A 12388-nucleotide genomic window follows, 5' to 3' on the forward strand; every position below is an offset into this window, starting at 1 on the left:
GTAGATATTATAGCATGTGCAACGTGAAATTACTTCGTGGATGGGTCCGAAACAATTTCCAGATAGGAACAAATTTTATGTTTTGAGAAGAATGCAGATAAGATGATGAGTGATGGGATTATGACAGTATTTGAGTGTGTTTTGTCTGAAACCCACCTGTCTTTGAATGCTCTGCTCTAAGGTTGTTCACCACTTCTTTCAGTCAGACATTATCTTTCTCAGAGTGTTTCTTTTCCCTAAGATATTTCTCTATAGGATCCTGTCACTTGCAAAATAAAGAACTCCTGACTAATAAACTTAGTGTTGTAAAGTACTTTGAACACTTAGTTCAATTTCTTGATCCCTTCCAATATCCCTGAAAATTGATCAAACAGCTCAGCTACTTTTCAAGGTGTTTTATCAGATTGATGAGCTATTGATTGCAAAGAAACACAATAAAACCAAAAGAAAAAAACTACTAACTCCTTGTATTTAGTAAAAATGTTTTTGATTATCTTTTCAGTCTAAGGCCTAAATATTTCAGAATGATAATTAATTTTTATGGACTACTAAGCATTATGCAATATTCTAAGTATATCACAGCAAATGCCACACAAATCTTGCAGTAACTTATGATATACACATCATTTCCACTTATAAACATGAGCATTAAGCCACAGAGAAGTTGCAAAATTGGCCCAAGTTCTCCCAACTGATCATTTGTGGCATAAGTACCTGAACATTTGGAAATACCCCCAGTGGTCAGGGTTAATAATTATTCTAAGTGGTACACATGCAATCCATATCATCTGTTAAAATATTTCAAGAAAGTCAAACTTCTTGTGGCCTACAGTATCGCAGTATGCTGAAATAGACAATACAAAATTGGGGAATACTCAACAAAGAGTAATTTCTCACTTGCTTTCTGGTTGGAATTGAAGTCTTTGCAACTAAATCGGTCTCTAAATAAATTTACACAAGTAAAATTATTTAGTGAATGTTACACTGATGGTGATTTTTCTTAGTACAGCACCCTGAACAAACAGTTACCAGCTGCTCCTATGTTTCTTACCAACCTCACTCAAATGCTTACCCACCCCCCATCACTACTAACTGCCTTCTCCCTGAAAGGGAGGGTACATGTTCAATTCTATAAATAGGTTAATCCATAATCACATTTTCACATACTATCCTATTTCTCTGTGTATATTCCGACACAATTTGTAGATTGGAAGCACTCTATTGGATAATTTAGAACATATGAAAAAGATCATCTGTGTATCTTTAAATGAATTTTCATAAACACTGAATAGATCAAGGAATCTAAACAAGATAGGAAAGAAGATGAATTAAATAAGGAAAATCAATGTATAAAATGTTTTTACTCTATCAAGAGTCACCAGAGAAGTGATTGATCTAGAGCTGAAGTAATTATGAGCTCATTACTTACCAACAGGAATGCAAGCTCAATACTGGGTAGAATCCTAGAGGATCTCTGTCCTTGAAGTTTGGAAATAATGACTAGAACACAAAAGTATTCAATTAGCAGCTTACTTCCCATAAATTACTTTTTTTCTTCCAAGTGGAACAGAGTCAATAATCAATCTTCAGTTTAGCTTATCCTAGATCAAAGGTAAATTCATTCTTCTGAAATGACTAAATTTAGTAACATGTAAGAGAAATACTAATTCAGAAAAAAATAAACAAACAGCATTAAAATGCTAGAAATACCACTACTGATTTCATTTCTTGCTTTGAATTAAATTTTAAGATAGCTGAGAATGTTGATTGTCTAAGCTGAATTGAGATATTGTTAATGAAGGGTTTTTTTCAGGATAGTGAGTAATTTGGAATATTAAATCATTTTCATCTCACTTTAAGTGCCACCATAAAAAATTATTTATAGTTTTAATTTGTACATTCAGTAAGTTTTCACTATATTAATATATTGAAAAAGGCTGTTAACTCTTTCCCACAAATACTGTTTTGCTCTTTTTTTCCTTCTTCCAAGAAGGAAAACTATTAGCACAGTTGAGAATAGTAGAGTCAACAGTTTGAAATCTACCAAGGAATTTGGGTTTATGGGTGTATAGACTAAACCAAAATTGTACACAGTTACAGTTTATGCCCAGGAATATTATAGATGCTTCATGTACACTTAGCATGATTTTTGGGTTCTTCCAATTCAACAGTGTATTTTTACAAATCATCAGAAACAAATAAAAATTTCCTTAAGTACTTCTAGAGGAAACCATTCACTAAGTTGATATCAATTATTTCATTTGCTTAGAGATAATCATATGGTTGGTTCTGTGGACAATTATCACATAATTCTATTTAGAAAAACACAATGTCTAACAATATTGGACATCCTCCTCAGAACTACATCATAACCAAGGAAGGAATTTGTTAATTCCTTGAAGATAGTCAATCAATGTGCTATCATTACCAAATAATGAGAAGAAATGTTGGTAGAAAAAAATAAAACTTCCCCCAAATTGTTCTACTGACCACGAAATAACTGTGTATAATTATCATCATCACACTTCAACTATTCTGAGAGCAGAGCATGTGACTTGAGGTGAAACTGACATATATAAAAGGATTAAAGAACTGTTAGATGTTTCAAATAAGGGAAGCTAATGGCAGATATTGTCAAAGTATGGAAACAATGAGCAACATGCAAAAAGAACACAGACCTCTAAACTTTATCATAGAATATGAAGATCAGAATATACCTACTGTTTTTAAGATACATAAAATAAATATTTTATATAGCCAGTTTGGGCTGATAGAGTACTACTCAGTAGTAAAGTATGAAAACACTCAAAGGGCAGGATTTAAAATAAATTAATGCCTGGCAGTAAATCATGCATTGAACAGGTACATGATAAGAAACTACTATGTTAAAAGAAGTAATTCACTAGTAATCTCAGTAACGTATAAAAAAGAACTTGATAAAGGACATTTTAATAGGATTTAGCCTAGTCTCAGAAGTCAAGGAAGACCTCAAGAGGATGTTTAATTTGACATCTCCAAGAGAAGCAGGAGTCAGTCGAAGGTTTGAGGAAAGTGGTAAAAAGATTGCAGACAGAAGAGAGTGGAGACAGCAGATAGATAAATAATAGGCTATCTAGGGCATTAAGAATGGTTGAAGGACATCACTAATAATTTGATACTTATGGATGACAATCATGACCCCTTAAATTGCTAGAGTTGCACTATCCAAGATAGAAAATTGAGTTTAATTGGCCATAAGTCTACTGCATTAAAGCCCTTTTTATGTTTTTATATCTTTGGGTATAAGGTAGGAAATTTGTAAAATTCTATTATAATATCATCCACCTAATTTCTGAATATCAGTGATACTGGAAAGTAATTTTTTCACTAAAAGTAAGGGTTTCCTCTTAATAACTTTGCAGAGTTTATCTTTGAAGGTGTAATAGAATCCATGAAATTTGTGAACTGAAGCAAGAAATAAATTATGTTTTCTAATTTCTGCTAAAGGATCTGGCAGAGAAAAGCATGTTTCCAAATATTTTATATTAGATTTCTTGCTTTATAAAAATGAATAAATAGCTCAATATTTTATAAACTAATTATACAAAATTATTTTTAAAGTCTCAACTACACTCCATAATATCCTTGTGGCAGGATATTTCCTTCCATTCTATTTAGATCCCATTATTTTACTCCACTCATCTAGGGAAAAAAAAAGCTACGTATTTTAGGACATTTGAAATTTGACATTTTAGGTGGGTTTTTCTCATATTTTCTGAGTATAGGGCCAATACTATTTTACCCTTTGAAAATAATCTCTGGTATAATAGCAACCATTTTATTAACAAGGTTATGCAGGAATGCTAATGAAGGAAAATAAGAGAATGAGGGATGCTAACTTAAAATGGACAGTTTCCAGGACACATGGGTGGCTCAGCAGTTAAGAATCTGCCTTCGGGCCAGGGCATGATCCTGGAGTCCCAGAATCAGTCCTACATCTGGCTCCCTGCCTGAAGCCTGCTTCTTCTTCTGCCTAGGTCTCTGCCCCTCTCTCCCTTTGGGTCTCTCATGAATAAATAAAAAATCTTTTAAAAAATAAAATAAAACCAAATGGACAATTTCCTAAAAGCTGATGAATAAACATTCTTTACAAAATTCCGACAGAGCTTGGAAGTAAGGCAACCTTTAATTGTGTGGAGTAACTTCTCTAACAATGGTAGACAGAAATGTAATATGGAAAATGTTATAAACTCAATATTCTAAATACAATTACAAAACTGACACTAATAATGCACGGGTATAATGCACTAGGAGATGAGCACTTATGTATAAGTCATGTTGTTTTTGATACTGCATTTAAATATTCAAGAAATGTATTTTTTAAATGTACAGTTTGGACTAAAAAGTAAGTATGAATTGAAGTGGGAAGGAACAAAAAATATTTTCCAAATAATAACTTGCATTTTGATCATTGTTAAATATTAACCATGCTAAAAATTAAATGCCAAGTAGCAGTGAAGCACACTCAGTGAGAAAGCAGATTTTTACAACCATAATACCTGGATTCTTTACCTCTTCCTCCAGTATTTCCTAGCAAGGCTACCTTGAGCGAGAAATGCTCAATCTTTATATGACTTTTTTCATCTGTAAAATGGAACAGTATTTACCTCAAAAGGTTTTGAAATTTAATGAGCTAACATATGCAAAGTGCTTAAAATACTTTCTGACCTAGAATATGTTTGATCAATGACTTAGTTCTATTAATTTCTAAAACAGGTGATGTATAAAATAACATACATAAATTTAACATAGCATTAACACATCAATATATACATTTTGTTTTTAACAAAACTACACAATTTGAAAATTGAATTGTAATTTTAAAACAAGAAAATGGAAGCAACAACACAAAAAAATCTTCTTGGCAACAGAACAATTTACAGTTACATTACATAATAGTTTCCCAGGAGAAAAACAAGAAACCCATCAGCTGAACCATTTAAAACTGCTAAAACGGCACTGTACAATTGACTGGAGGGTATATTTCACGGAGTAATTCAATAACAGCAAGGTGATGACCAGTGGCCTGTAATGGCATTTACATTTTGTTCTACTGTTCTTCGATAACTCATGGGAAAAAATTTTACTATAGGATTTTAATATTATTATTTAAATGATTATAACATAATATTTTTGTTAAACTGAATTCAAAACAGCAACTTCAAAATAAAATGAAAACAATAAATTATAATCCTATTTTCTTTCTCAAATTTACACATTTAACCAGAGGTTTCTTTGAAAATTATGATAGAAAAAAAAAAAAAAAGGTTACAGGTGAAAAATCAGTTGAAACTTTTTTTTTTTTTTTTTTGGATAATTCTTTAAAGTTGATTTCCCCAAATTCCTTAGCTGGCTATTATACTTTACTGTGACAATAACAGTATGATTTTAATTTTGAAATCTATTTCAACAAATTATTTTCCAGTCTCATGGCACATAATGATCAGTTCAAGTAAAAAAAAAAAAAAAAAAAATATATATATATATATATATAGATATAGATATATATAACATTTTACCATGAAAATGCATTTTTAAGCTCTTAAGAAAATCACTTGCTTTTTAAACATACTTAAGCTTAGTAAAGACAATAAAATGTTTACTCACTTTTTCTTCCACAAAAATGGTTTTTAAAGGGCCTGTTGATGTTACGGTCTCTGAATTTAACTGCAATAAAATTTTTCTTTATAGTATAAATTTGCTCAGAGGAATACCTACATGCAAGATATATACACAGGCTGAAAGATGTTAAAGAGACCTAAGTGTAGCTATCAGTACACATCAACTTACTTATTTAACATTTAAATAAGACATACTGCTAGAGAAGTTGAGGAACAGAAAAAAAAAAAAAAAAAAAAAAACATTGCCTACTCTCTATGAATTAACAATTATTTTGGAGAATAAAAATATGAACACAAGCATGATAGAATGACTTGAATATGAAAAATACAGTAAGAGAATCACTGATGATATGCAAAAGACTAAAGATGCACTTCCAGGAGGATAACTGTGTCAACATTTAAGGAGATTACAACTGCAGACATGAACACTGAAGGATAAAGAATACTAAAAACAAAATTATAGAGGTGAGACTATTTCCAATTGTGGTAATAATGAAGAAACAGATAAGAAAGAGAAGTTCATGTGGACAATGAAAGGTGCAAGTTAACTGGATCATGTGGGATGAAACTGAAAGAAATACATCAACAAAATTAGGATGAAATTAGATTTTTGACTAACATTGAATTATCGATACATTATGTATCAATGATACATTAGATTTTTGACTAACATTGAATTATCAATGATACATTCCTGGAGTTGTACAGAAAGAAGCTTGAAATGTTGGTAAACAAGACATACACCAAAAGAGAGTAAAGTTATATTGATACCTAAGTCAAAATTAAGTATTTGGAATCTTACAAGAAAAAAAGGTTAGTAGAGTTATAGAACATCTCTGGTAAAAATCAGTGTAAGATCGGGAAAGATAGGGTAATATTCACATCGCAACTACCAGAGAAAAAGTTTATTTTGGAGATCAGTAGAGATCTTACTATATTACCTCTAGGTAACAACCTTCTTATAGTATTTTTCAAAATATTATCCATTCTTTTCAAATGCTATCTAACGTGCTATGCAAACATGAAATTGAAGGTCACTGAGTGAAAAATAATCTTTTCTTAATGTACGGAGAAAGAAGTTAGGTACTTTGATACTCAATTTGATCAGTGTGATGGTTAATTTAATGTCAATTTGGCTGGGACAGCAGGTGTCTGGATGTTTGATCAAATATTATTCTGTGTTTCCTGAGAGTATTTGGGATGTGATTAACATTTAAATCAACAGATTGAGTAAAGCAGAGTGCTCTCCCTCATCCAACAAGTAGAAAGCCTGAACAGCAGAAAGAATGACCCTTCATTAGGAAGGAACTCCTCCTGGATAATAGTCTTGGGCTAGAACATGGTCATACATCTATCCTGCTTTTGTTCTAGCTAAATCATCAGATCCACCTGACTCTGGAGCCTGCCAGCTTTCAGACTAGAACTAAATCATCAGCTCCTCCTGGTTCTCAGGCCTTTGGAATCTGATTGGAACTACACCATCAGCTTTCCCAGGGCTCGAGCTTGCTGACTGCTAATCGTGAAATTTCTCAGGCCACATAACTGCAAGAATCAGTACTTTATTGATTCTTTTTCCTCTGGATAAATAATACAGTAGTGTAAGGGCAAATACTGATTAAAAGTTAAGAGTCTGAAATCTATCTGTTGAAAGTAAAGAAAAAGACCTCTCCCCACTACCCTTTTCCTAGATCATTTACTTAAGAAAACTTACAAGTACTTTCTGTCTCTATAAATGTATGTAAATTTTCTCAAAAGGTAAACAAGGCTCCTGCACGCTTGCCCCAGGAATGTTGTTCTCAAGGACCTGCTATCTCTCTCTCTAAGATTTTATTTATTTTTTCATGAGAGAGAGGAGGGGGGTAGAGAGAGAGAGAGAAGCAGAGGGAGAACCAGGCTCCATGGAGGAGCCCAATGTGGAACTGGAACCCAGGAAACCCAGGTCACGCCCTGAGCCAAAGGCAGGCACTCAACCGCTGAGCCACTCAGGAGTCCCAACTATCTCTTTGAGATGTAATCAATAAGATAGCTCTCTCATCTCCCAGTTTGTGGAATGGTAGGAGCCTAACTTCCACGGGTACATCCCACCAAATTGTTAAATCTTCTGTAAGTTTATTTTTCCTTTGGATAAAGCCAATTAAGCACAAATGGCCACTGCAATTACCAAAAGAACCTATGATGCAGTACATGTGACAAATGGTGCTGTCAAGTCCTGTTACTAGAGAACTAGTTACTGATCATCTCAAGAACATGTAAGTAATCGGGTGTATATGCCTGGGTACATAAAAGGTAAGATTTCCTTCGGTCTTTGCAATCTCTTTTTTAGTGGATTGCTTGAGATGTGCATAGCATTCTGGTCTAATGTCTATTCGATAATAAAAGTTTTATTTATATTCCACCTTTGTGGAAGGGTTTTCTGAGAACACAGAAGACTTTGCTTTTTAATTAAATTTCCCCCAAAAGTAACATGTTTTTAGGGCTAGTAGAAATATACATCCAAATGGAATGGCTCTGGATACATTTAATTATGTTGCAGGTGGTAGCAAAGAAAACAAGACTGAATTATTATGATATTGAGGGTTTCAGCCATAAAAAAAGGAGACTGGGATATCATCTGACTTACTAGTCAAAAAAGGAAAAGTAGTAACTGTTTTCACTGAAATACTGCTTTTTTTCTGAATCTTGCCTCTTGAAGTGGGAAACAGATTTTATAGTCTGTTGTGGTCATTTAAAGACTGCTTGGTTTTGTACAAGGGCATTTCACACAACAAAATCCTATTAAAGAACATATGTCAAGGAAAAGTTTCAAGAAAAACTGAAAACAGATTAGATGAAGACATTTAATAGTTTGCCTCCACAACAAAACCTTATTGGTGAAGAAATCTTGTATCTAACATAGTGCTGGGAACATATTTTATGGTAAAATCTTTCTCCTGCAACCAAAATATGCCTTGGCATCTCACATTCTGAGATATGAAGTAAAGTGATAGCAGGGAAGTTGGAATGATTCAGCTATGTATTGTAACACTAAAGAAATATATTTTCATGTTCAAAGTAATGAAGACATCTAGTTACAAAGAGGGTAGATGAGTAGATGATAGAGTAGGCAATTGGCTACATATGAGCTGGAGGCAAGGTGACAAACAGTGGTTTACCACGTTCTGGGGCTATCAGACAAGCAGTGCAGGTGCAGTGCCTGTGCTCTTCTTTCAAGCTTTTGTCCTATAATAACCTATAGCTTCATTATAATATATTTACAGCAATGTCAACCCCCGTCCCCTAAACCGTGGGGGAAAATGGCTATGACATTCTGGCAAGAACATTGTAAGACCAAAAACTCTCCCTCCAGCCAGTAGTAGGAGACCCTTAGACAGTTGGAAACATTGGTTGGAGACCACCATAGGTACAACCCATAACCTATGTAAGCATTAACAAAAGAGACACCTCTAACCCTGGCACAGTTGCCACCTCTGGGCCAGCCCGTTCTCCCATCTTGAGAGTGTACAGTCCTTAATAAACTGCTTTTGCTTGCTATTTCCCTCTGGCTGTCTTTATTCGCACACGGATGCCAATGTAATACTTTCATGGGGTGGAATCCAAGAACTGAGACCTCCCTTGCCACAATGCAAGTGTCCACTGATAACACTGAAACTTGATGTCAAATTTCTTCAAAATAACATGTCCAATTATATTTTAGATGATAAAAATACTGGTTGATGAAAAACAATGGTCAATTCCATTAAACCACCCAACAGTTTTTTAGGAGAGTGAAAGTTTATCATATTTTTACAAACTAGTAAATTGTGTTGTTTTCTACCTACATAGTGAATCAATGTATTTTTCATAGTTGAACATCTGATCTGAGGGCATTATCTTTTTATCTTATTTGTAAAAGCAAAATATTTTAAGATTTCAAGTTAATAGTCAAATATGCATATGCCCTAAACACTATAAAGATTAACTATTTCTCAGTTAAACAATGAAAACAAAAATAACTCCTGGAAATATGAAAATGAAATTCAGTTCTCAGCAACATCATCTGTAAATCAGAGTCAGCAATCCAGCCCCAAATAGTCACAAGATAACTGAAGAGCTTATATTTACATACTTTTAACAACTAAGGAAAATACAGCACAGTTTATAATTCACTTCAAGAATATAAGATATATATAAAAAAAAAAAAAACAGAAAAAAAGAGGATATCAGGTTACCCAGTATTTGAAAAAGAAAAGCATATTTGATATCTTTAGTTTCGCTTGGGATCTATATATAGATCTAAGAGAATCTGGCTCACTTTGCACCTGAAATATGCTACAGTTTTTCCAAGATATTTCCACACAAAAAGAACCTGAATTGGCAAAATCATTATACTATCACAATAATTTTGGCTGGGGGCTTGCTTAGGGAGAAGAAAAATGGGAAATATTTTAACTGCCAATTTTTGTTTGTTTTTTTAAAAGATTTTATTTATTTATTCACAAGAGACACAGAGAGAGAGAGAGAGAGAGAGGCAGAGGGAGAAGCAGGCTCTATGCAGGGAGCCCGACGTGGGACTCGATCCTGGGTCTCCAGGATCACGCCCTGGGCTGAAGGCGGCGCTAAGCCACCGAGACACCCAGGCTGCCCTTAACTGGCAATTTTAATTAGAATATGGAACATAACAAGAAATTAGTGGTGATCTGAGTACAAAGGAAAAGATTTCAGGGACTGTATAGAGTTCAGATGTTAAAGGATAAAGTATTTCTACATCAGAGAGGATAGGTGAGTAAACTCAAACTGTATCTTAACATATGCAGGGTATTATCCGGCATTCTCATAAACAAAATGAAAAAAAGTTTTCCTTTACTTTGGCTTTGCAAATGGGCTACTTTCAGTTCTCATTTAGCATAAAGACTACCGACTACCAACCTTTTTTTTTTTTTTTTTTTTTTTTTAAGACTACCAATCTACGTTTTTCTCATAGTTCAATCCAAAATCTCCAAAAAGTGGCATTTTGTCGGTGGTGGTAGTTTTTGTATTGCCTGTTTGGTTGTTGCTACTTTTGCCCTTTCATCGAAGTCCTGAGATAGATTAGGGGGTTAAACTCAAAATTTCTTATCTCACCTTCTCTTTTCGTTCCTCTTTAAACCACGTATTTTGAAAAGAAATGTCATGACAAGATAGCATACTCTTCTCTTACCTTGCTTTGAAGAGTACCTGAGACTGAATATAACGTGAATTTATAGTACTTGTTATATTAATGCTGGCTTTAAAATGTACATTGTAGAGTGCTATTAGACATACGTAAAACCGTATTTTCTTAATTATGACTTTTCTCATGGACTTCAATATGGTCAACCGAATTCACCATCATAAAGGGGAAGAAAACTGCGTCCTTACTAAGCTGTGGACTTACCTCAGGGCTTTTGTGACGCCTCAACGGCGTTTTCATGCTGTTTTTAGGAGGTACACCCATTATTTTTCCCTATGAAAATAATCCTAAATCAACTGATGGTATGTTTTTCTGGAGGCTGTGTGCGCCCCACTAGTTCTCACTGTGAAAAATCTAGAGTCTCTCCTATCCCAGCTTTCCACTCAGAAGGCTTAAGACAAAAAGCGCAGAGCGCTCAGAACCGGAAATGAGGGGAGCTCAGTCTGAGGAAAACTTACCGCGAAGAGCGAGCGGAAGGTAGAGTGGCTTCACCGGGCTCTGGGGGCTGACCTGGAACCTTCGGCAGCCATGGGCTCGTCCCCTCTTGTTGTCAGACTATTTAGTAACGAGTCTGACACCATTTATTCCAGGGAAAACGACCCAGATCAGAAGAGCCAAGAGGCTCGCACCAACGCTTCTCCTGAAATTTGGCCCGGAGCCGCCGCTTTATACCGCTGGAGAACCGGAAGTCAGCAGCAAGGCATGATGGGCTGGGAGGCGGGGAATTTCCTTATAGGGCGAGCCGCTCCTGATTTCTCGCGTGGGGGGGCGGGGCTAAGGCTGCGTCGGAGCGTGGGAAGCAGGCGTCCTGGACAGGTGCTTGCCCTAATTGCAACCTGCCTGGTTTAGAAAGCCGGGTCCTGGGCAGGCCTCCGTTTGGTGGGTCCCGATATTTGAATTAACTTTATCAAAACAATCAAATTCAATTTTAAATTGAACTTGAATCAAACTGAAAAGCGTACTATAATGTGAATTAATCCATTTACACCCGGGGATCCCGGGGTGGCTCAGCAGTTTAGCGCCTGCCTGCGACCCAGGGTGTGGTCCTGAAGATCCGGGTTCAAGTCCCACATGGGACTCCCTCCATAAAGCCTGCTTCTCCTTCTGCCTGTGTCTCTGCCTCTCTTTCTCTCTGTGTTTCTCATAAATAAATAAGATCTTTTAAAAAAATCAATTTACATCACAATATTTATTACTTTTTCTTAGGGAGAAGAAAAGTGGGAAATATTTTAACTGGCATTTTTTTTTAAGATTTTATTTATATATTCACAAGAGACACAGAGACAGAGAGAGGCTGAGGGAGAAGCAGGCTCCATGCAGGGAGCCCGACGTGGGACTCGATCCCAGCTTCTCCAGGAAAAGCAGGCTCCCCCCACCCCCACACACACACCCCCAGCCCAATGCAGACTCCATCTCAGGACCCTGGGATCAGGCCCTGAGCTGAAGGCATATGCTCAACTACTGAGCCACCCAGGTGTCCCTCAAAATAATGTTTTTAACTATTTTTTCATATTTTTAAAAACAAATATTTAAGTTGTTT

At 35.2% G+C, this 12388-nt stretch overlaps 1 protein-coding gene across 36 annotated transcripts in view; it reads right to left on the minus strand.

Moving 5' to 3' along the window:
- The window catches only part of LOC144287938 (uncharacterized), a 388349-nt gene extending 376753 nt beyond the window's left edge, over positions 1-11596 (minus strand). For 7 of the 36 annotated variants that reach the window (XR_013355789.1, XR_013355788.1, XR_013355790.1 and 4 more), the window contains exons 1-4: positions 10837-11299; positions 5647-5753; positions 4552-4623; positions 1430-1500 (exon numbers count right to left, since the gene is read on the minus strand). Coding sequence is in view for 10 of the 36 variants with exons in the window: in XM_077855435.1 (XP_077711561.1) it covers positions 1430-1500; positions 4552-4623; positions 5647-5753; positions 10837-10976 (390 nt within the window). In the remaining 26 variants the exon portion in view is untranslated. The other 29 variants (XR_013355794.1, XR_013355795.1, XM_077855445.1 and 26 more) reach the window with 21 other exon arrangements.
- Positions 11597-12388: the final 792 nt, after the last annotated feature.

The sequence above is a fragment of the Canis aureus genome, chromosome 17, assembly GCF_053574225.1.
Source record: "Canis aureus isolate CA01 chromosome 17, VMU_Caureus_v.1.0, whole genome shotgun sequence".
Lineage (NCBI taxonomy): Eukaryota > Metazoa > Chordata > Mammalia > Carnivora > Canidae > Canis > Canis aureus.